This window comes from Hakea prostrata, chromosome 3 (genome assembly GCF_041222555.1).
Source record: "Hakea prostrata isolate BN-2017 chromosome 3, UWA_Hpros_2, whole genome shotgun sequence".
NCBI classification, from domain to species: domain Eukaryota; kingdom Viridiplantae; phylum Streptophyta; class Magnoliopsida; order Proteales; family Proteaceae; genus Hakea; species Hakea prostrata.
Window position 1 is genome coordinate 49053567 of NC_142602.1, and position 23269 is coordinate 49076835.

Below are 23269 nucleotides of genomic sequence, written 5' to 3' on the forward strand. Positions count from 1 at the left end.
ACCCTCCTTTCTCCCTCCCTGCCCTCTCAGAGTCTCTCTTCTCTCTTTCCTGCAGAAGAAAAAGAAAACAAAAAAAACAGAAAAAAAAAGGAAAGAAAAAATAAGAAAGAAAAAAAGAAAGAAGACAGAAAGAAAAAGAAAAGAAAAAAGAAGAGGAAAGCAAGGAAGAATAGAAGAAATCCTTATCTTTCAGGATCCAACCCATACCCATTACATCATCATCCAATTTGGGTTTGTTAAAATCCTAAAACCTCCCCACACCCAACCGCAGGTTTCCCTTACCCTTCCCGTCTTCCCTAATAATATTTTGGATATCCTACCACGGTACCACCTCGTAAATGATCCCATCACAAAACCCCAATTTTTACCTTTTCTCCAGAACCCTTACCCACATAATTTTGATTGGACCCATATTCATCCTTTCCACAATCCAAAAATTATTTAGCTTCTTTCTACCAATCTTAGACATTCCATAATATTTTCACCCTTATTTGTTGGAAGATTATGGGCAAATCCTAAATTCTAGGGAATATTCCTAAGAAACCCTAACCCTAGAATTGGATTTACTTCAGTAACCAATCAGTTCCTTTTTCAGAATGAAATTTCTAAAAAATCTATCTAATGCAAGCCTGAACAGTAAATATTATAGGAACAACAGAGTATGACACTTTGAAGACAATTGACACACATAAAGATAAAGGAGGCCTTTACAAATCTGACATTCACATAATTAAAGCAAAAAGACTTGACAGGGCAAAAGTCAACTGGTTTACTCAACCTGCTATAAAATCAAGAGAATTGCAATAGAATGGGAGAAGGCAGCTTCAGCAAATCTGAGATTCACATAATAAATGTGAAAATACTTGACAGTGCAAGGAGCTCAATTAGCTAATCAATCTGCTTCTGTTAATTGAGAGTACAACCGCAATTCTTCATACTGAACAAAGAAAAAGCAAATGCATCTATAATCATCAAAACAATTTGAACTTACACATTTAGAATGGATTGTCTGAGTTGCAACTGAAGTTTCTAGTTCGATATGCTTTCTTTCAGGATCCGACCCATCTATATCCTGCAGAACCATCAACATGACTTTGTCAATATACATTTAAGGCAACAAACCATAAAACTAGCATATTTCTCATATGCCATTCACCTACAGCATACTGAAATTATAAAGATGGCATCATCACTGCAGCCAATAATTTTCCATATGAATAAATATATATGTCAAGACCATTGTGAACTTCAAATAGTTTAGGGCATAAAGCTACTCAGAATGGATGAAATGTGCATGTTTAACAAAACTAATGGCCAACACATCGTATGTTGATTGTTATAACTTTAGAGCATGATGTAGTTGAGTTTTAAATTTTACCATGATGGGGTTATTTGCTATAGCTTAAAAATCTAAGAGTACTTCTACTCCAAGTGACTGCAGCTTTCTCATTTTGCTTTATGTCTACAATCAACATTTAGAAAGTAATTAAATTTATTCTTAATGTGGCTAACATTCTTTCGTAAAACAAACGGAGAACAAGGCAACAGAATATAAACTTCCAAAAGGGAAAAGCAAAACAGAAGCACGAGAGAGAAAGTAGTGTTGCCTTTGATGCTCCCTTCAATGAGACATGATGTTGGCAAAATTTGGGATGACTTGTTCTGCAGGGATGCTAAATGCATTTCCTAGGCTGCATCCCATGTCTAATTTCTCTAAAAAGATAGTGAACCAGTGTGTAGTTCAAAGCCGGGGGTGCAAGCCAGACTCTTGCTTCCAATGAGAGTTTAGCGAAGGTGAAATACAAGGCATTCAGGAGCTTCTAGATTGTTTGCAGGATTTTCTCCAGGATCAATAGGAAAGAAGAGTTCGGACCTTACATTTTAATGGAAATTTTACTTCCTTTTTATTAATGTTTTGTTGAATCAACACCAGGCCCTTTTATTTGTGAGATCTCTGGGAAAACCCATGTCCTCCAAATGCAACACTATATGGTGTAGATAACTAGTAAAAAAGTTGGATGCCAGATACCCATGAGTCCAAACTGTTTCTTGTTATGGTAGTGGTGCATCTTATGCGTGAAGAGAATGGAGGAAATCTGTAGACTATATGACGTACCATTTCAGAAAGAATTTGTTTAAAGTAGTAATTTCCATGTAGCCAACCTCAATTAGTTGGAACCATCTTATGCGTGAAGAGAATGAAGGAAATCTGTAGACTATATGTTTCTTAAACGTACCATTTCAGAAAGAATTTATTTAAAGTACTAATTTCCATGTAGCCAACCTCATTTAGTTGTAATTTCCGTTAGGCCAAATTTCAAGACAATGCTCAGTCTGGTTAGCATATTTCACAAAAACACACTAGTTTGATGTGGTACTGACATGTAGCTCTATTTAGGGTAAGATGCAAATCTTAAAGAAAGCTGTGCACTTCTGTATCTGGGATATGGATTATGGAAAGAAAGGAATGCTCATCTATTTAAGGATTTCCCTACTTAGACTGTTGAGTAGATAACGGTCAGAGTGACATATTTTGCATTGACAGGCCCATTATTTTAAAATAACCTGTCCACTTTTCTATCACAGATTGGAGGGTGATTATGTGGAACATATGCAATATCCAGGCTTATAATAATACAATTATATATATTATTGGGGCTTTTACAATAACTTGCATTTTAGCTCAGTGGCTTGTAGTTTAGTTAATTAAATAGAGGTATAGGGTTCAAGACCCATTAGGTGCATTGATTTATAAACAACAACAACAAGAAGCCTTATCCTAAGTAAATGGGGTCCGGTACATGAATCCTTACCTTCCAATTAGCTCTACTTGATGCCATACTAGATACAAAGCCTAAGCCATACATAATCTTTCTCACCACTTCTCCTAAGGTTATCTTAGGTCCGCCCCTAGCTCTTCTAGTTCCTCCGATCTAGACTAATCATTTCTCCATAGGGGCCTTCAAGGCCTCCATTGAGTGTGGCTGGGCCACCTCAATCAACTTTCTCGTAACTTATCATTTACCAGAACTACTCCCAAACCAGCTCTAATATGATCATTCATTACCTTATATTTTAGTTTTTGCTACTCATCCATCTTAGCATCCTTATTTCTACTACAATGAGTTTATATATATGATGTTTCTTAGTCCAACACTACGCACCATACATCATAGCCAGTCATATGGCAGTCCCATTGGATTTCTTTTGAGCTTTAAAGGAATATGTCGATCACATAATAAAGGTAGTTAGAGAATAAATAAGATGGGGCTAATTACAGAAAAAGTAAGCTAAGGGGGGAAAAAAGAACATATAATAGAACCATCATCGAAAAGGGAGATGAGAAGAAAGAAAAAGAGAGAAGAGGAAGAAACAAAAAGAAGGAAGAAGAAGGTGTAAGAGGTCGTTGCAAACCCTTCCTTGACCCAATAAGATTTTTGATCTCCTCCACTCTCTTTTGAGTCATTAATATTGGTCACGAATAAATCTAGTTCTAGGATTGAAATCTAAAAGGCTTAACCTAACTTAATCTTTGTTCTATTTCTTTGTCCAATGAAATGATAGTTTTATCTCTTATTTCAACCTACACTTTCCTTATTTCAACCTATAACATCAATGAGGAAGTTTAAATGTAATATAAACCAGGTCTAGGGTTAGGAGTATTTTACTAATTTCCCTAGACTTAAGGTTTGCCCAGGAAATCCAGCAAAAGGGGAAGGATGTTCAGGGGTTTTAAGGTATTCTAGAGTGTGCTGCAACTGGAAATCAGATCTGAATTCTTCTGCAAACTAAATTTCAGATTTTGAATTTTGAACTAAAAGTCAAAATAGAGTTTAGGGTAGGTTCAGTTAGGGGGGAGAAGACTTAGCCCTGCTGGTTTTGCACTTGCAGAACGGATCTCTATTAATATTCAGTCTCTCAGAAGGTAAACTGATAGAACAGAACTCAACAGAACCAGAATTCAGCAAATTTAAAAATTCTGCAACTTCTCAAGGCAGAAGATGAAGTGCAGGTTTTCAAAGTTAGGGAAGTATGGCTGAATTGCAGGAAGTGACAATAGGAGTTGCTCCCAGGGTTTAATGCAATCCTAATGGAGGTGAAAGGGGCCTAAAAGGGGCTGGGAATCAAGGTTTAACAGGCAGAGAGTGTGGCTGCTATCGCTGGTAAGAAGTGGGAAAAGAGAGGGCTATGGCTGCTAGGGGAGGGGCTAGGGTTTGACTGAAACTGAAGGGGAAGGGAAGGGGAGTACTTGCAATGGGGCTGGGTGGTTTTCAAGGTCTAGGCAATGGGGAAGGGGCTGGGAAGGCTATGGTGGAGAGGGAAGAGGCCCTAGGGTTGTGCAGGAAAAGGGGAAAGGTGGGAAGGGGCTTCTTTACTTACTTGCATGCTAGGTTGCTTGAATGGCTGCTTGATGATCACTTGAAAACTGCTGGGTTGCTTTGATGACTTGAATGTTTGGTTGCAATGGAGGATGGAAGATTAGAATACTGTCAATAAACAACTGAAGGTTACATTGGATGAATATTTATATCCTTAACACAAAAAATCGAGATCTCATGTGATCTCCTGACATCTCTGCTGAGATTTGGTATTTTTTTTGGGCTCAACCAGAGTGAACTCGAGGGCTCATCTTAGTGGGTTTTAGGGCTCAATTTGGGCTAGCATGGGTATTTAGCCTATTTTAAGCCTTCTAAACACAGTGATGGCCTTAGATTTGTGAAAGCAAGTGTGTATATGAGTATCAAGTACCAACTCAACCCTAACATTGAAACCGATAAGCTGATGGAATGAAAAACAAAATTTGGACTCCGTGAAGTTGTCTCCCTTCGAATGGCGCATAACATATATTATAAATATTTTTGAAACATTTTTATTTTTCATAATATTTTAATTTTAATGTCTCAAAAAATATAATTTTAAATTTAGAATATTCAAAAATGTTAATAAAAATATAATGTTTCCATGAAAGTGTAGATTGGGCAAAAATGTTCAACATACATTTAATCTGCATCCAAACACTTAAAGTACAACATAGTTTTTGAAAAGAAAAAAAAATGGGAAGAGCACTCACTTCGCTTGAAGAATGGCTTCAAAATCACCATATCCTTGTTGATTAGTTGTTGTAGAAGAGCTAATTGGAGTGTTGATGCCTAAGGGGAGGTCGGAGCACTTTTCCAGCCAAAAGATAAAAAACAGCAAGGTGGGCAGAGGTTGAGTCAAGAGAATGCAAGATAGTCGAGTCAAGAAGAGATATCTCATCTCGACTAGACAAGATCTGGTATTTAAAGGAGCTGGTTGGACCAAAATCTAGGTTAAAACCAAGATCTCGGCCAAGATTTACGAGTTTCTACATTTCGCTTCAAGTCTCATCTCAAGGTCTAACAAAACCGAAATCTCATGAGACACTGAATCATGCCAGTTATTTTAAAAATCATAAATAGGACTCAATAAAGCATACTCAATCTGAATTTTAAGGTATGTTCAATATTAAGTCTATATCAAATAATAAATCTATCAAAAAATATTAAAAATTATGAAGTAAAAATAACTAGGACTCAGTAAAGTATTTCAATTTGAACTTTAACGTATGTTCAATATTAAGCTTATACAACAACAATAAGCCTTGTCCCAACTAAATGGGGTCCGCTACATGGATTCTTGTCTTCCAATTAGTTCTATTTGAGGTCATGCTAGATACAAAGCCTAAGCTATGCATATCATTTCTCACCATTTCTCTTAAGGTCATCTTAGGTCTACCCCTAGCTCTTCTAGTCCCTACGATCTGGATAATATCACTTTTCCATACAGGGGAATTTATAGGTCTCCGTTGAACGTGGTCGTGCCACCTCAAACGACTTTCTCGAAGCTTATCACTTATGGGAGCAACTCCCAAACCAACTCAGATCTGATACCTAACGTATGCGCCAAATTTATTTTTTGTTATATAATCTATAAGGTCTACCAGTAACCAAACTGTTATTGTTTAAAGTCCATAACTTGTTTCCTTACGGATTCGCAAATAGGTTATAAAGATAAATATAAACTATACCAGAGAGAGCTTCAGTGATTGAACCTCAATTTATATATGTTGGTCATCACATGCAAATCTACATTACTAAACATTTCAAGTATTAGCTATCTTTCAAAAAAGAATTATGTGTTCTTCTAACCTAATATTAGGTCAACACTATTTAATAGTAATTACAAAAAGGTAGTGTTGTAAGCAAGTAGTGATGTAAGCAAGCGAAAAAACACAAAGCTAAAGTAGAAATTAGGAAAGAGCTTGTTGTCATAAGATTTATAACTGATGTAGCAAAATTTAATGGTATGAAAAACTTTTCCCAAGGCAACTATTGCAAGGAAAAATGCCCAAAGGAGGTGGTGTTGTTAGACTAAAGTAGCACTTGGCACGTGGATATAGGAGATATATGGCCAGAAGCCCCAGGGTTCCTTGTAGGATACAAAGGACCATGGTTACCTTCACGAAGAGAGTGAAAAAAAAAAGAAATTCAGATGAGTAGATTTGGGACCTGCTAAAATAGAGAAAAGTCGAATAGAATTACTTGGACAATTATATTGCTAAAAAAAGACACTATATGTAGAGGTGTAAATGGATAACCAAAATTCACTCCCGAATTCGCATCCGCATTTGTTTAGGGGTATTCGAATCCGTCCAATTACTAATATGATGCAGATACAGTATACCCCTTTCCTACCGACTATTATCCATCCGATAGGATTAACCTTAAGCTTGTTTCTATTTTCACTTATCTTGAATTACAACCAAGAACATTTAACAAGGTCCCACGGTGCATTCTCTATGCTGATGATATTGTTTTGGTGGATGAAATAAGGTAAGGAATACTGCTTAGCTGAAGCTTTGGAGATCAACCTGGAAACGAAGGGCTTTAAATTTAGTAAAACGATGAAGTATATGATTTGCAGTTTTAGTTATACTATGATAGTATGATGGTTACTGACAGGGTAAAAGAGATACCACAAAGTGGCTATCTCTAATATCTAGGATCCATCTCAAATAAAGAAGGTGACATAGGATGATGTCAAATAGAGAATTAAAGTGGGTTGGTAAAAATAGAGAGGGGGCATCTAGAGTGCTTGTGGGTGATCTATCCCTCTTAAGCTAAAACAGAAAGTCCATATGAATGGCTACGATGTGTGTGAATGTCGGGTAATTAACAAATATCATATTGAGAAGCTTTGCATAGTCAAGATGGATATGTGGAAAAACTAGGAGGAAAAAGTACGGAATTAGCAAATTATAACAGATTTAGGCATTGCCTTGATCAATGACATGCTCCAAGAGAATCAACTTAGGTGCTATGCTCATGTTTGAAGGCCTTTGGATGCCCCATTTAGAAGTGATATGCTATTTATTGAAGGAGATAAAAGTGTAAGGGGAGGCCTAAAATGACCATAGGACAAGTTGAGGAAGAGACGCATTGTCTAGGTCATCTACCTACTATGTCCATCACATAAAGAGCCTAGTGGAGGGCAAGGATCCATGTAGCCAAACGTCATTTAGCTAAGATTCTCCCGATTTGATGGGTAATGCCTCTTTCGTCTTTCTTTCTTTCCCTTTTCCAATTTCTCTCTCTGATACGTCATTTTCTAGTATGCACCTCTAAGCTCATTTCCAACCCCCTATTCTCTCTCCTTATTACCCTTATTTTTCTTTTGAATCCACGTAGATAATCTTGACCCATTGATCAGGGATAAGGTTGTGTTTGTTGTTGTTGCTCCCTTCAAGTATGGACAAATTTGTGTTCATTATTTGTTGCATATTGATAATGTCAATTAATACAAAAATCAAGAAATTAACCAAAATTATCTGGTTTTAATGGTGCTAGTCATCCCCACAGCATTCAATGCTGCCCCTAAGCCATAGGCTGCCTAAAACCCTCACATATACATTTGATGCCCTCTCCTCCCAATTCCCCCTATTTATTACCCCTCAACCAACACTAACACTCTCTCTCCTCCACATGGCATCATCCTAGGGCCCTAACACATGTCTTCAAGTACTAAAGATTATGTGAAATTGACCAGTTAGAGAATGAATCTAATGTAGATTACTGTGGAATTCTGTGATTGATTAGGTATTTTAGGGAAGTTTAAATTCAGTAGGATGAGCAAATGTTATTCCTAGAATAAAGGGAGTCGCTTACAGCTAAATTGACTCCTATTTAGGTTTAGTTTCTTTTCTTAAGAGTCCTAAATTATTGTAGCCTTGTTTTTAGGGATTCCTAGTTTGTTGGGGAGAATGTTTCTCCTTTCCTTGTATATGTACCTGTAATTTCTCTTGACAAAATAAGAGAGATCTTTTTCCCTAATTAACTACATGGTATCAGGGAAATAGATATGAACCATTGTCTTTCACTCTCCAAACTCTCAAATATCACTCACCAAACTCTCATGGCTACCGAAGAGAAAACCTCTTCTTCATCAGAAATCACATCGATTTCTGGAAATCATAGTGCCAACAATCATGGCAGCGTAGACAACATGCAACTTCAAATTACTGGACACAAAGTCAAGGCAACAATTACATACAGTGGTCACAATCAGTCATGATGTACATTTGTGGGAAAGGAAAATATGAATATCTTATAAGTTGAGTCACTTCTCCAAAGGCCGAAGTTCCAAAATTCAAAAATTGGAAGATGGAAAACAACATGGTCATGCTTGGCTGATCAACTCAATGACCAATGAAATTGGTGAGAATTTCTTACTCTATGGCTCAGCTCATGAGATTTGGGAAGCAGTCAAAGAATTCTACTCCAGCAAGGAGAATACCTCAAAGATTTTTTAGATTGAAGATTTGAATCAAAATTCCATGATCTTCGGCAAGGAGATCTCTCAATCACTCAATACTACAATATCCCTCACTCGATATTGGCAAAGATTGGATGTGTTTGGAGAACATCAATGGCGCCACTCAGATGATGCAAACAAATTCCGTAAGACTATTGAGAAAAAGCGGATATTTAAGTTTTTAATGGGACTCACTAAGAATCTTGATGAGGTTCGAGGACGAATTCTAGGAATGAAGCCTCTGCCTAACATCAGAGAAGTATATTTTGAGGTTCGTAGAGAAGAAAGCAGGAAAAAAAGTTATGCTTGGAGAATCCACCCTAGTTTCAGCCAATGAAAACTCTGCCCTGGCTGCACGTGGAACACATTCTCATAACAGCGACAATAGACAATAAGGAAAGACCATGGTGTGACTACTGCAAGAAACCAGGTCATTCACATGACAGCTGCTAGAAAATCCAAAAACCAGCAAACAAGAAGCCTTCAAGACCTACCATCGACAAAGAAAGCTAAGGAAACCATGTCTCTGTAGATGATCAACCTCCTTCCACCGATGCTAATCCTTTCAGCAAAGAACAACTTAAAATGCTGCAAAGGATGCTCACTCAAACAAGAGGAGTAGGTGGTTCGGGGTCAGGGGCATCCATGCCACCTAGACATAGTTTTCATGGAATTGGGGGAAGTGAGAGGACTAAAAGGAAGAGGAAGATTGCACATTATGATGCCACATTTGACCATGGTTATCAAAGCGTCAGCCTAGGCGCGCCGAAGCGTCCGCCTAGGCGGCAAAGCGGTTTTTAAACCACTTAAATTGTGACCGCTTAACTAACGGGCTGATTTCTTGCTGCTTTTTTGCTTAGGCACTACCGCTTTGCAGCCTTTTGCGCCATATTGCCGCCTAGATGCTAAAGCAGCCGCATTTTTTATATTTTGTAATTTGTGCATATTATTATTATTATTATTTAATCATAATTTATTCTACAATGCCGTATATAAATTTAAATATGTGAGCCATTTCAAAATCGAGGCAAAGTGCCTGTCAGCAGCAGAATGTGAAGCATGAGCCATATTCAACATTGATAATCAATGAATCATTAAATAAACAATGACTTGGAAATCAGAATGATGAGATCTATTAATTTATCATGTCAGCACTATTTGGTTAAAAAAAGGGAAAAATGGATACATCAATTCTGATTCCAATTCGAATATTACTCATGTATATTTAACAAAAAAGTCATGTTAAAAATAATTTGTGTAATAATTTCACTAAACTATATGTGAATAATATTGTTATTCATAATTGTGATTCTTGAATGTTTTTTATTGTTATTTTTATGAATGTGATTGTTGAATGTTTGTTTAGTACTTTAGTTTATTATAAAAAGTATTTGTATTAAAAAGTAGTTTAAAAGTAGTTATATTAAAAATATTGACTAAACCGCTTTGGTAAGTTTATTGCCGCCTAAGCGCCACTTAGTCGCCTAATCAATCGCTTTGGTCACTTTGCCACTTTAATAACCATGCATTTGACCGAGACCCCTCCCTCTTCAAGCATCAAGACACCTATCAAAGAAGCATTTCAAATATGTTTCCCTCCTTAAGTCAATGGATGCCTCAGATAAAATCAAAGATGCTGACTACCTTTACAAGCTTCTTAGCCAGGTGGTCCACGAGGTAGGGCCAAGCAATGTTGTCCCAATTGTCACAAACAATGGTGAACAGTGCTAACTTCAAGAAAGCTGGTGAAATGTTGATGAAGAAGAAGAGCAGCAAGATCCACCAACTATGGTTATAACATGGTTATGTGTTGAAGATGATAAGGAACCACTGTAATGGTGATCTAGTCAGACCTAAATTGACTAGATTCGCCACCAACTATGTAGCTCTGAAAAGCTTCCAGAAAAAAGTGGTGGGTCTACGGCACATGTTTGCAAGTGCGGAGTGGTTTAATTGGCGTGGATCTAGCCATCCTGATGTAGTGGTAGTCCAACAAACCATTCTGATGATTCCTTTTGGAGGCAGCTGAATAGGACAGTGGACATTTTAGAGCCTATTGTGTTTGTTTTAAGGATGGTGGATTCAGAGAAGAAGCCGATGATGCCCCACATATATATGTTGTCCTCCAGCAAATGAAAGAGTTGGTTAGAGCTGTTGCCCATGGCTCCTTCAAATCCTACGAGAGGATCACCAATGATTGATGGGAGACGCACTTGATGCATCCTTTGCACTTGGCTAGTGAGTACTTTTAAGTCTTTAAGTTTTTGTTGTATACTTTAATTTACATTGTTAATTTGTTGTAAGTTATAACTTATAATTTATATACAAGTAAACAACCAAATCACTAACCAAATTTTTTATTTCCACAATACAAGCTTACTACCTCAACCCAAAGTACCATTACAAGAATGCTCTGAGGCTTAATGTAAGGTTGATGAATGCAGTGCAAGATGTGGTGCAGAAGCTTGTGCCAAATCCCGTCATGCAGGGGACAGAGAGGTGAGAACTTATTCAATTGTTTCTTCAACTTCTTGCATTCCAATAGTAAAAATACAATAATTGAACAATTGGTACAAATCAGGGAGTTTAGGGATGCCTCTGGGAGTTTTGGAAAGCCTCCTATGGTTGCAACTAGGCAAAAAAATGATCTTGGTAAATAGTCCATTACTATAACTCTATAAGTGATAAATGATAAGCCCATAAGACTATAACCTATAAGTTATATAAGTATTAAAATATATTTGCCTAATGCATTCTTATATTTGGTTATGCAGCTGACTGGTGAGTGTTATATGGAACTAATTCGCCAAATCTCAAGGACATAGCAATTAAAGTACTCTCACAGACTTGCTCATCCTCTGGTTGCGAGAGGGACTGGAACACCTTCTTGCTCATCCATAGTAAGGTACGGAACAGATTGGGCAATAAGAAGCTCGAGGGCTTAGTGTATGTGCATTACAACATAAGGTTGAGGGTAGGGCACATACAAGATGATATGGGATAACGAAAATCGGGAACCGACTGAGTTGACTGATAAATTCCACGAGACCCCCACAAAGGATGAGGAAGATGATGTTATATATCATTGGGTAAGGGATTGAGGTGGCCCAGTGTTGGATGGGCCAGGAGGTTAGCCGGATCCTACCATTGTTGTTGCCATGGGCCCAACTGCTGTGGTTTACCACACGTCTTCTGATAAGGATCAGGCTGTTGTAGCAGCATCAACAGGACCAAGTGTACCATTTGTGGAGCCACCTTAGTCGACTTGAAACAATTGAGGTGATGTCTAGTAGTGGAAGTTCAGATGATGCCGATGATACCATCCCTCCAAGTAAGCCATCAAGTCATGGAGGCAGTCAGGCTAGTGGTGTTGCTGGTGGAAGTCAAGGTCAACAAAGGGAGTTACCTCCACCAGGTCCGAGTCATCCGACATATGCGAGCCACAATTCCCCTGTTGCCCGGACTTATACTAGGAGTAGGAAGAGCAGATCAAACCAGGGACAAACGAATGATGATGCAAGCATGCAAGATCTTGAATTGAACATAGGAAGCATGAGCCTAGATCATGGTCACAGTGGTTCACAACAGCAGAGTTTGGCCAATTGGCAATCATCAAAGTACCTATATGGGAATCACAACACCGAGTCAGATTACACTGGGTATTCTTCTTATGGAGATCATGTTATTCCTCAACCTGGAAAGTACACATATGGGAGTGAAGGTGGCTTGTTGACTAACTGGTTTACAAACCCCTACCCATATATTCAACAGCAACAAGAACAGCAATAGTAGTAATGGCTCTTTCACCAACCCATGATTGACGGTTACCCCAAAGTGCTATTCCTCCAGTATTCTAACGTGGAGACATATCGGTCCCATATAAACCGATATGTGACATACTACAATGATGAGTTGACTTGGGAGTCATATGTGGTCACCTTTCAGAATCAATTGATGCAGAATGCTGAGTGATACTCTTGCAATCTTGTGAACTTATGGATATGATTCATGACTTACTAAAACTTCTTATGGTTGTAAAATTTTGAAGACATTGTTCTTTGATGGTTTGATATATAATATATTTGATAGTTGATAACTTGAATCACTTGATATCTCTACATTACATGTTGTCTAACCTTGCATTTCCCATCATTTCTGTTTTACACCTAGGGTCAACTTAGACGACATACTTAGGTTTATTTTCTCACTTATCCAAGGCCACCAGTGTATTCAAAAGCCCTTAAATAACCCAAATTCCAAGTTTCAGCCAAACCAGGGCCCTAAAACCCACCGAGATGGACCACCGAGTTTACGCCAGAAAATTGGTATATCTCGACCGAGACCTTGCCATCTCGATCGAGATCTCGGTATTTTGAAGTGGCAAGATCTCGCTCAAGAGATCTCCCACCATGCATATGACTATAGATGCAAACCGCTTCCATGAGTACAGCCCATGCTATAAGAATCTCACAGTAAAAATAGCAAATGCGTCTCTCTCTAAAGTGGCAGGAATAGGTTCAATCATTATCTCAAAGGACCTCACTCTATACTCTGTTCTTCATGTTTCGAAATTGGACTGCAATCTTTTATCAGTTAGTAAACTTACTCGAGATCTTCATTGTGTTGCTAAATTCTTCCCAAATACTTGTGAACTTCAGGTTTTGGATTCGGGGAGGACAGATTGGCAGTGCTAGGATATGCTCAAGTCTTTTCCTTCTACAAGTCGAGGAAACTTCTAGAGGGCAAACTCACAATGCAGTGTGTGTTCAATCTACAAACCAGATCAGTAAAATTTCCCTTTCCCTTTCTAGTTTAAAAAAGGATGGTGATATAATGTTATGGCACTATCGTCTAGGACATCCTAACTTCATGTATTTTCAAAAGATGTTTACCTCTTTGTTCAGCAATAAAAGTCCTAAACTTTTTCAATGTGAAGTGTCCCAATTTTCAAAACATACTCGTAGTTCCGGTCCTAGGAATATGGGGACCTTCTAGAGTCAAAAACCTCACTAGTAATAGATGGTTTGTATCTTTTGTTGATGATCACACTAGAGTCACATGGTTGTTTCTAATGAAAGAAAAATCTGAAGTCAATTCTATTTTTAAGCAGTTTAACACTATGATTCAGACAATTTCAAACCAGAATTCAAATGTTAAAAACTGACAATGCAAGAGAGTATTTTGACACCATTCTGGGGGAATACTTTTACAAGCCAAGGAATTATTCATATGGATTCTTGTGTTGATACACCCCAACAAAATGGGGTTGCCGAGAGAAAGAACAGCCACCTTCTTGAAGGCTCGATCCCTAATGTTTACAACAAATGTTCCTAATTTTTTTGGGGGAAACCATTTTGACTGCTGCCAATCTAAATAGGATGCCTTCTAGAGTTTTGAAGTTCCAACACCGCGCCAAGTTCTTCTTCAATCCTATTGAAACACCCAATTTCTCTATACTCTTCCTACAAGAATATTTGGTTGTACTGTATTTGTTCACATTCATACACAACATAGGAGCAAACTTGATCCAAAAGCAATCAAATGCATTTTTGTTGGGTACTCCTCAAACCAAAAACACTATAAGTGTTATTCCCCAACCACTCGAAAATTTTACAATTCTATGGATGTCTCTTCAAACAAACACCTTTCTACAAAACTGAAATTCTGGGGGAGAACCTTAATCAGATATCAGCTTTGGGATATTGAGTCCAGAGCCATCGTCTCTGAGAAATACGAGTCCATCTTATATTCATATCCAAATGAATCCGAATTAGAAAATTTGTCTCAGCAAAAACCCGATCCACAACTTCCTAACCCAAGTGTTCCAATGGTTCAAAGTGAATCTGAAACTATGTCTCAAACACCCTAACAATCACAACCTGCAGCTATCAATGAGTTTTGTGCCTACTCTAGGAGATACAAGACCCAAAAAGGGAAAGAGCTGCAGATATTTGATCACGGTCACGAATCAATCCGGTTCCAGAACCACAAAGTTAATCATGTAACAGTGGTACAGAATGTGTTCAAATCAATTCTCTTATTGATGATAGGCCTATTGCTTTGAGAAAAGGAAAACAGTTGGGTACTGATCATCCTATTCAGAATTTTGTTTCTAATGGAGGTCTGTCACACAGTTACCATGCCTTTATCAGCAATCTTGACAAAACACAGATTCCAAGTTCTATTCATGAAGCTCTCAAAGTACCAGAATGGAAGGCAGCTATCTGGGAAGAAATTCGTGCATTAGAAAAGAATGGAACCTGGGAGATATCTGATATAGCATCAGGAAAAACCCATGTTGGTTGCAAGTGGATTTTCCCAGTCAAACAAAATGCAGATGGGAGTATCAACAGACTTAAAGCGAGATTAGTTGCTACAGGTTTCACTCAATCCTATGGGATCGACTACCATGAAACTTTCGCCCCTATAGCCAAACAAAATTCTGCTAGAATGTTGTTTTCACTTGCTGCCTTGCTGCCAATCTTGACTGGCCTTTATATCAACTAGATATAAAAAATGCATTTCTTAATGGAGATCTAGAGGAGGAAGTATACATGGAGATACCACCTGAGCTTGAAACTCAAGCAACCACCAACAAAGTTTGCAAACTCAAAAAGTCATTGTATGGGTCAAAGCAATCACCAAAGGCATGGTTTGATAGGTTCACAAGAGCAGTGAAACAATTTGGTTATGATCAATGTCAAACAGATCACACTATGTTTGTTAAGCACTCACCAGAAGGGGAAAGGGCAATACTTATTATGTATGTGGATGATATTATACTAACTGGAGATCATGATAATGAACTACAACAACTCAAAAGTTTTCTGGCAAAAGAGTTTGAAATCAAAGATTTAGGCAATCTCAAGTACTTCCTTGGCATGGAGATAGAACAGTCAAAGAAAGGAATCTCAATCTCACACCGCAAGTATGTACTAGATCTTTTAAAAGAAACAAGGGTGCTTGGATGCAAGCCTGTCAATACTCCTACAGATTCCAATTCAAAACTGGGAAGGAAAGGTGAAAGTGCACCCATTGATGAAGGAAGGTAACAAAGATTGGTTAGGAACTCACTTATCTCTCACATACTAGGCCATACATATGCTTCGTTGTAAGCATGGTAAGTCAGTTCATGAACCAACAGAGGAGCACATGGAAGCAGTTTACAGGAAATTGAAGTACTTAAAGATGACACCTAGTTTTGGATTGTTTTCCAAGAAGACAAAAGACAAAGATGTCTAAATCTTTACTGATGCAGATTGGGCAGGATCTATAACTGATAGACGATCAACCTCAAGATATTGCACATATGTAAGAGGAAATCTGATCACTTAGCGAAGCAAGAAGCAATCAGTTGTGTCTCAAAGTAGTGCAGAAGCAGAATTCAGAGCATTGGCTGATGGGATATGTGAAGGAATATGGCTAAACGGGATATTAACTGAACTAAAAATCCAGATGGCCGAACCAATAAAAATGTTTTGTGACAATCAATCCACGATCAACATAGCAAAGAATCCAGTGCTTCATGATAGGACAAAACATGCGGAGATCGACCGGCATTTTGTGAAAGAGAAGATAGAGACAGGCATAATAACACTCATACATCCCAACCTATCAACAAGTTGCAGATATTCTAACTAAGGTCGTGCCTAAGAAGATGTTTGGGATACTTAATTGCAAGCTAGGTTTACTTAACATCTACACCTAACTTGAGGGGAGTGTGGAATTCCGTGATTGATTAGGTATTTTAGGGAAGTTTAAATTCATTAGGATGACGGAATGTTATTCCTAGAATAAAGGGAGTCAATTACAGCTAAATTGACTCCTATTTAGGTTTAGTTTTTTTTCTTAAGAGTCCTAAATTATTGTAGCCTTGCTTTTAGGGATTCCTAGTTTGTTGGGGAGAATATTTCTCTTTTCCTTGTATATGAACCTGTAATTTCTCTTGACAAAATAAGAGAGATCTTTTTCCTAATTAACTGCAATTACCAACCTAAGTTTGAAGTCAAAATATGAAAATACCTATCAAGTGTACTTTTTAAACTATAAATGTTTACTATGTTTAGACGGCATAATGTAGGCTGAGCTATGTCTAGAGGGGCTAATATAGGTTCTCCTATTGTTGGGAGTGCCTAAGATACGTTGTCCTACAAGTTTCATGCCCTAACCAGTATTTGAGTCATGTTTGAAAACGGTACGTTTGTCAATGGCTAGTTATAAGTCATAGCTAATTGTATTTAGTCCCTTTTACCATTACCTCACTAGGGAGGTTTATGTAACAATATCAAGTATTATCGTTAATGAATGAAATGGGTGTGAGAAGTCAGTACTCTCACACAATCAATTCTCTTAATCTCACTTATTCATTGCTCTTTCTCTCCTCTCTTCTTCTTTCCTTGGCTGCAATCTCCTGTTCCTTTACCAGAACTGTTCCAATCCTAGCTTCTAACTTGGTATCATAGCATGTTGATCTGCTTTGAGAGTCAACTGAGCTCCTTTTTCTCCCTTGCCTCTCTTTGGAATGCTAGAAACGTAGAGATAGTGGCTGTACTATGTGAAACATTATACATAGTTTATCCATATTCAAGTTGTATTCTTCAAACCAAACAACGAAGGGAGCTTAGGAGGTGGTGAAGACAATTAAAGCATATCAGCTTTTGAACCAGAGTCCACAGCAGTATCTCTGCCAGCCTGTGAAGATTCAGGCTTTGATTTTTGGTGATCTCTAAGTCATCTCTGATGGAATCAGAGACATTTGAATCAGCTGGGGGTACCCTTTTGGGTCCCCCACCATTCGGTTGTTAAGACGAGCTAATTTAAAATATAAAATAATTTTTAAAAAACAAAAAAAAGCAGAGAGCAGAGAGTACTATGACTAATTTCCACCTTACCACATTGCCATCTGACTCCAGAACCTCCTGCAATCCTTTTTTCAGAGAATCTCTCTTGGATGCTTTAACCTTGGGAGAAGATGGTTCCTGAGGGGAACAAACGAATTTTAAAAAATAAAATAAAATAAAAACCTGGAATATAGGGAAGAAGAAAGAAAGAAAGACATCACACTTCAAATAGAATATGTTCCAGCAAATACCGCGCATATCTCTATGCAAATAGTAGAGCATGAATAACATAACAAAAGTAATTATCTTGTTTCTTACAAACCCACAAAAACGTTGCAAAATATTTGGAAATGGAATGGAAACTTTCGAAACTTTAAGCACCAGGAACTAATTGGATAAGTACAAGTACACACCCGGATTACTAAAAAAATAAAATAAAAAGATACTGTAAAAATGCCAGAAAAATAGTTTAGATTGGCCAATACAACGCATAGTTATCAAGGTGGCAAGGTGACTGTCTAGGTGCCCAAGGCAACTTGATACAGGGTGAATATTAGTGAAGCCATTCTCCCTTTTCTATTACAGCTGTTGCTCTGTTCTGTTGTGTGTGAGTGGTGAAATCTGAACGAAGTGGGTGGGTGGGTGGCTGTGAGGTACTCTACTGTTAAGCTGGGATTTGGGGCTTAAGAATAAGTAAGACAACAGGAATTAAAACAGGATTTTGCAAGATTCCTTGTTGTCGGAAAAAGAAAATTATGAAGCAATGTATTGTTGATGGGCAGAAGATTACAATTGGGATATGGAATCTAAAGAGGGAAGAAGGTTGAAGTCCAATTCAGCAAGGAAAGCCATGGGGGGAGTTAAAATTTGCACCTGAGCTTCAGCAAAAATTGGTAATATAGACTTCAATGAACACAGGTATGTTCCAAGGGCTCTGCTGCTCTAATTCTTCTTTCTGTTCTTTCTTACTTTATTTGAAACTGCATCTCTTCTCGTTCTTCTACTTTTTTCTTTCTATCTTTGCCTCCCCAAAGATGACTAACTTATGCCTTTTGTTTGGTTGTGGTCACAGATTGGGAAACAAAGGAGGGATTAGGGAAGCTCAAAAGTCAAAAGTGAATATGCAGCTTTTTTGTTCTTTCACAGAAAAATTACACAAGGGAGGTCAAATGAAAAGGAAATGGTAAGTTTGCAAGGGGAGGGAGAAGAGGTCACACAACCATGCTTCTCAAAATAAAACATTCAACTTCTGTGTCAATTGACTCCATCAATTACTGGGTTATAAGCATGCATTTTAAGAAGAAATTACCATATATCCTAGTTGAATTATGAAACGAAACCAAACTTTAAGTACAATTCAAATTGTAACCCTAACTTATTCTTACACAGGTAACTCAAACTAGTAAATTACTGAGATAATAAACGAAAAAAACTACCCTTGTTGAATCAAGTACCACTGGACCAGATTTTTTTGGGTTTGGGCATGTCTAGCATGCTGATCCAACCAGTAAAGTGATACTGAACCCGTTTTCAAGAAAGTAGTGGATAAATTGGAACCATACTTGGAAGACATGAAAATTTGAGTGGCCAGAGGACTGCAAAATGGTCAAACGTGTTTCAGGCACAAAATCCAGAAGACTGATTAGTGCAGCAGTCAATGATTTCTAATCAGAACAATCTCATTTCATTTCTAGAAGCCGACAACAGCTGGTCGCCCAAGCAGTCAATTGACATGCCTCTGGATGACCAAGCCCTGAAATGCTCACATCAAGCAGTTAACTGGATGGATGTTGAACCAACTCAGCATTGGGGGTTTGTTGACACTTTTTAAGCAACCTTTAGGGCTCATTTGCAACGTATCCTCGAGAAGGTAAAGGATGAAAACCCTAGAATGGAAAAGAAAAAGAAGGCAGAGAAGGGTAGATCAATGATGTTGAATTGGATCACCACCAGCCCCTATCGTTGTTGCCTCAAAGCTCCATCAGAGGTTCAATGCAGAACAATGCCAACAGCTCCCAAATTGTGGAAAAAGACACATCCCCACACCACTGAAACATTATGCAGGAAAAGGACACCCAACTCTCCCATTAATAATAAAGAGAAAAGAGAAAGGAAACTAATCTTTATATGAACATCCTAATGTAATGTTCGACACAAAATGAAGCAAACAGATTCAAACTCATCCATATTTTATCAAAAACTCCAGTTTTAATTTTTCCTTTTCTTTTTCTTTTTCTTCTTTCATAGTAGGTGAACAATCCTGTACGATGGAATTATAAAAGAATTAATCTTTTTGAACTCTGACTGTACCTTACTAAAGGCTCGGGAAACAAAGAGAAGATGTACCAAACAGCATGTGTTACATACTTTGGAGTCTAGACGGCTCCAAAACCATAGCCATACAACTGATATGCCATTGATATATCATATAAGTAGTTGATGAAACTTTACGACATACTCTGATTGCTCACTTGACACTATACTTCTCTAGTTATATATGAACCTGCTGTAGAAGCTACAGAGACCTTAAAACATTAAAGAATTCCAGGAGCAAATCATTCAAATTCTAAACAATCACTAAGCATACCATATACCAGCCATATAATCTGATGTAAAACAAGAGAGCCCTCAATTATCTCACCAGGAAAGGACAAGGAATGAGTTCGCCAAAAAGGTCTTCTTTTACATCCAAAGCATTAATTGAATACATAGCATTCTTCAGTCCCCGCGAGACGAGGTAATCCTCAGCCTCCCTAGGCAAGGAATAGCCTTTGAAAACACTAGCAGAAGGATCACATACCTTCAAAACAAGAATATTATTGGTTAGTCTTTGTAAACAAAAACTTGCATAAGAAAGCACATTTTCACGAAGTTGCAGCTTTTCAGATATTCTTGATCAGTTTTTATTATTAGTCAAAGTAGGAAACCACAATTTAACCACTAGGGCCCCATCAAAAGCATAAATCCAAGAATCCAGTGCAATGCTTGTTGAGCCACCAGTGAGTATTTCCCAATAAGAATTCTAGAATCCCATAAAAATAAAAAAGCAATAACTTAACAAACCTGACCTAGTAGCTATATCGCCCTATTATCAGATGTCAGAAAAATCCAGCTGTCACTAGTTTCTCGTCACTGAGGTGTGGCACTTTAAAATTTTGATAATTTCTAAAACAAAGTAAAATGAATAAAGAAGCAATGACTTAACAAACCTGACCTAGGTGACTATGTCCCCCTATTATTAGATGTCAAAAAGTCCAGCTGCCACTAATTTCTTGTCACTGAGCTGTGACACTTTAAAATTTCGAAAAAAATAAATAAATTATAAAACCAAGTTGAATGATGAAGTGACCATTCAGCCTCTCATGGTAAAAATGGCCAACAATTCTTTTCATTCATTCTTTTGTGCAATTGACACAAGCATAAACCATATGCCCGCCAAGCATGAGTATGCACTCTAGGCCAATAAAATATCAAGAACTGTTCGAGAAACCATTGGACGGAAAACCATAAACACATTGCATAGCACACAATGAATAATTAAAAAGGAATAAATAAATAATAATAATAACAAGCCATAGACAAAAAGATCAAAAAATTTAAGCAGCTTGGAGGGTAGCATAGAAATTACAGAAGATCCAACTTGCGCCTGGCAATCACTTATACTATTGAAAACTCCAACAATATCCCCTTTGCGGATAACATAGAAGGCATCCTTCTCCTCCATGGATGATCCACAGTCCAACTTCCGGGAGCGAGATGGACGCCCACCACGCGAAGTGGAGTAACACTGAATATGAAACCTTGTAGTCATGAAATCTACATTAATGACTGCAATACGATTATGGTACATTGATCTTTTCCATGAACAGCAATTGCCATACAAAGAAGTCTTCAGGATGAGAGTTCGACTCCGTGAAAACACCGCCGCGGATGACACGTTCCACAAACTGTTCATCACAGGCCAGTTTTGCACTCCAATTTTCTGAAAGGAACATTATCACCGTTACAGTTTCTATTGAAGAAGTGAAGTCCCCAAATGGCATAGCAATTACACAATATCATTGCCGGTAAGTTCGGGGAAAGCAAAAATTCAGTACAAGATGGAAAACAATATTGACACGGGAAGGATTATCAGCAATATCAATTGATTAAAACCGATAGAAACCCAGAAGCGATTACAACGAGAGAACCGGATAGAATGTGGAAGAAAGAGAGAGTACCAGAAGGAGCTCTGGGTAAGCACCGTGTGTTGTCGCACAGTTGTTAAGTTCGACAGAGAGAAAGGGCGGAGGATGAGAGATGCGGAGAGCGAGAGAGAGGCACACGAACTTACCAAGTCCAGCGAAGGTCGGAGCGGGAGCGAACTGCCGTGGTGAAATCGCCGGTGAAACTGTCACCACCCGGCGGCGGACGGCGACTACAGTCACGGCTTCCAACTCTGGAATGGGAAGTTCAGTAGACTCCACTTGAATCGGGGGCTTGCTGTGGAGATATGAGACTTGGAGAGACAAGACGACGGATGACGGTTTGCTGTCCTTTTGTTTTTTTTTTTTTTTTTTTTTTTTTTGCCCGGTTCAGGCCGGACACCTGGAAGGGGCCGGGGTATCCTTTGGACCATTTAGAAAGCATTAGGGGGCGTTTGGTTCCGCAATTCCCTGGAATCAGATTCCAGGAAATCATGACTCCAATAAAATAAATCGTTTGGTTACCCTGATTCTAGAAAATGAATCTGTCTGAAAAATCATTTGGTTACCTTGAAAGTGAATCTGTCTAAAAAACTGTTTGGTTACCCTGATTCTGAAAGTGAATATGTTTGAAAAACTGTTTGGTTATCCTGATTCTGTGAGTAGATTCAACCTAAATCACTTTGAACAACCATTTATTAATGGGTTGAGGGCTACTGAGATGATAATTTTTTCCTTTAATTTGGATTAATTTTTTTCCCCTATTAAGAGTAATATATAATTTTATATAAGTGTAACTACATAATATAAAACATGGCAAGACCAAAACTTTATGAGAGTACCAAATTAAACAAACCACCACCAACAACTTGACGAACTGGGTCCAATGTTGCATGGTCCTATAATTGCATGGTCCTATATGTTCAAATATGACATCTGTCTCCTCAAACTTTACCCTTTGCAATAGGGTTTTCTTTTATTTTTGCTTAGAGCTCACCAGACTTCTAGGACTTTACTTCAGTCCTACACATTAAACAGTTAAGCAAAACATTTTGGATCATTAGATTAAAATTTCAATCTCAACCATTGAAATTCAATGGTCAAAATTAAATCTTAACCGAGATTTCGGATCCAACGGACCAAAATCTCGCTTGATGGTAAGTGCGCATGACTAAAGCAATTTCAAGACTGCTATCGGAAGTTGTCTCTGTCACTAGTTTTTCGAGGTGTTTTTGTCTTAAGGCTACTTGTCTTGATTTTCAGATCCTTGGTTCCATTTTTAGCACCAGGAACTTTTGGATTTTGCCTTCTCGTGAGGAGTCTGGGCTATATTTACTTTTTATAATCTATAATTTTATACGATTTCTCTCTACAACTAGGTTCTTGAGTTTTAGATAATAGGTGAGTTTTTTT

The 23269-nt window shown here is 37.9% G+C and overlaps 1 protein-coding gene across 1 annotated transcript in view; it reads right to left on the reverse strand.

Annotated features, from left to right (window-relative positions):
- The window catches only part of LOC149022390 (uncharacterized), a 44103-nt gene extending 21938 nt beyond the window's left edge, over positions 1-22165 (reverse strand). The window contains exons 1-5 of the mRNA XM_089150515.1: positions 21893-22165; positions 21301-21654; positions 20314-20472; positions 17724-17810; positions 992-1072 (exon numbers count right to left, since the gene is read on the reverse strand). Coding sequence (XP_089006641.1) covers positions 992-1072; positions 17724-17810; positions 20314-20472; positions 21301-21627 — 654 coding nt within the window. The 5' untranslated portion in view covers positions 21628-21654; positions 21893-22165. The remainder of the gene's footprint in view (positions 1-991; positions 1073-17723; positions 17811-20313; positions 20473-21300; positions 21655-21892) is intronic.
- Between the last annotated feature and the right edge of the window lie 1104 nt (positions 22166-23269).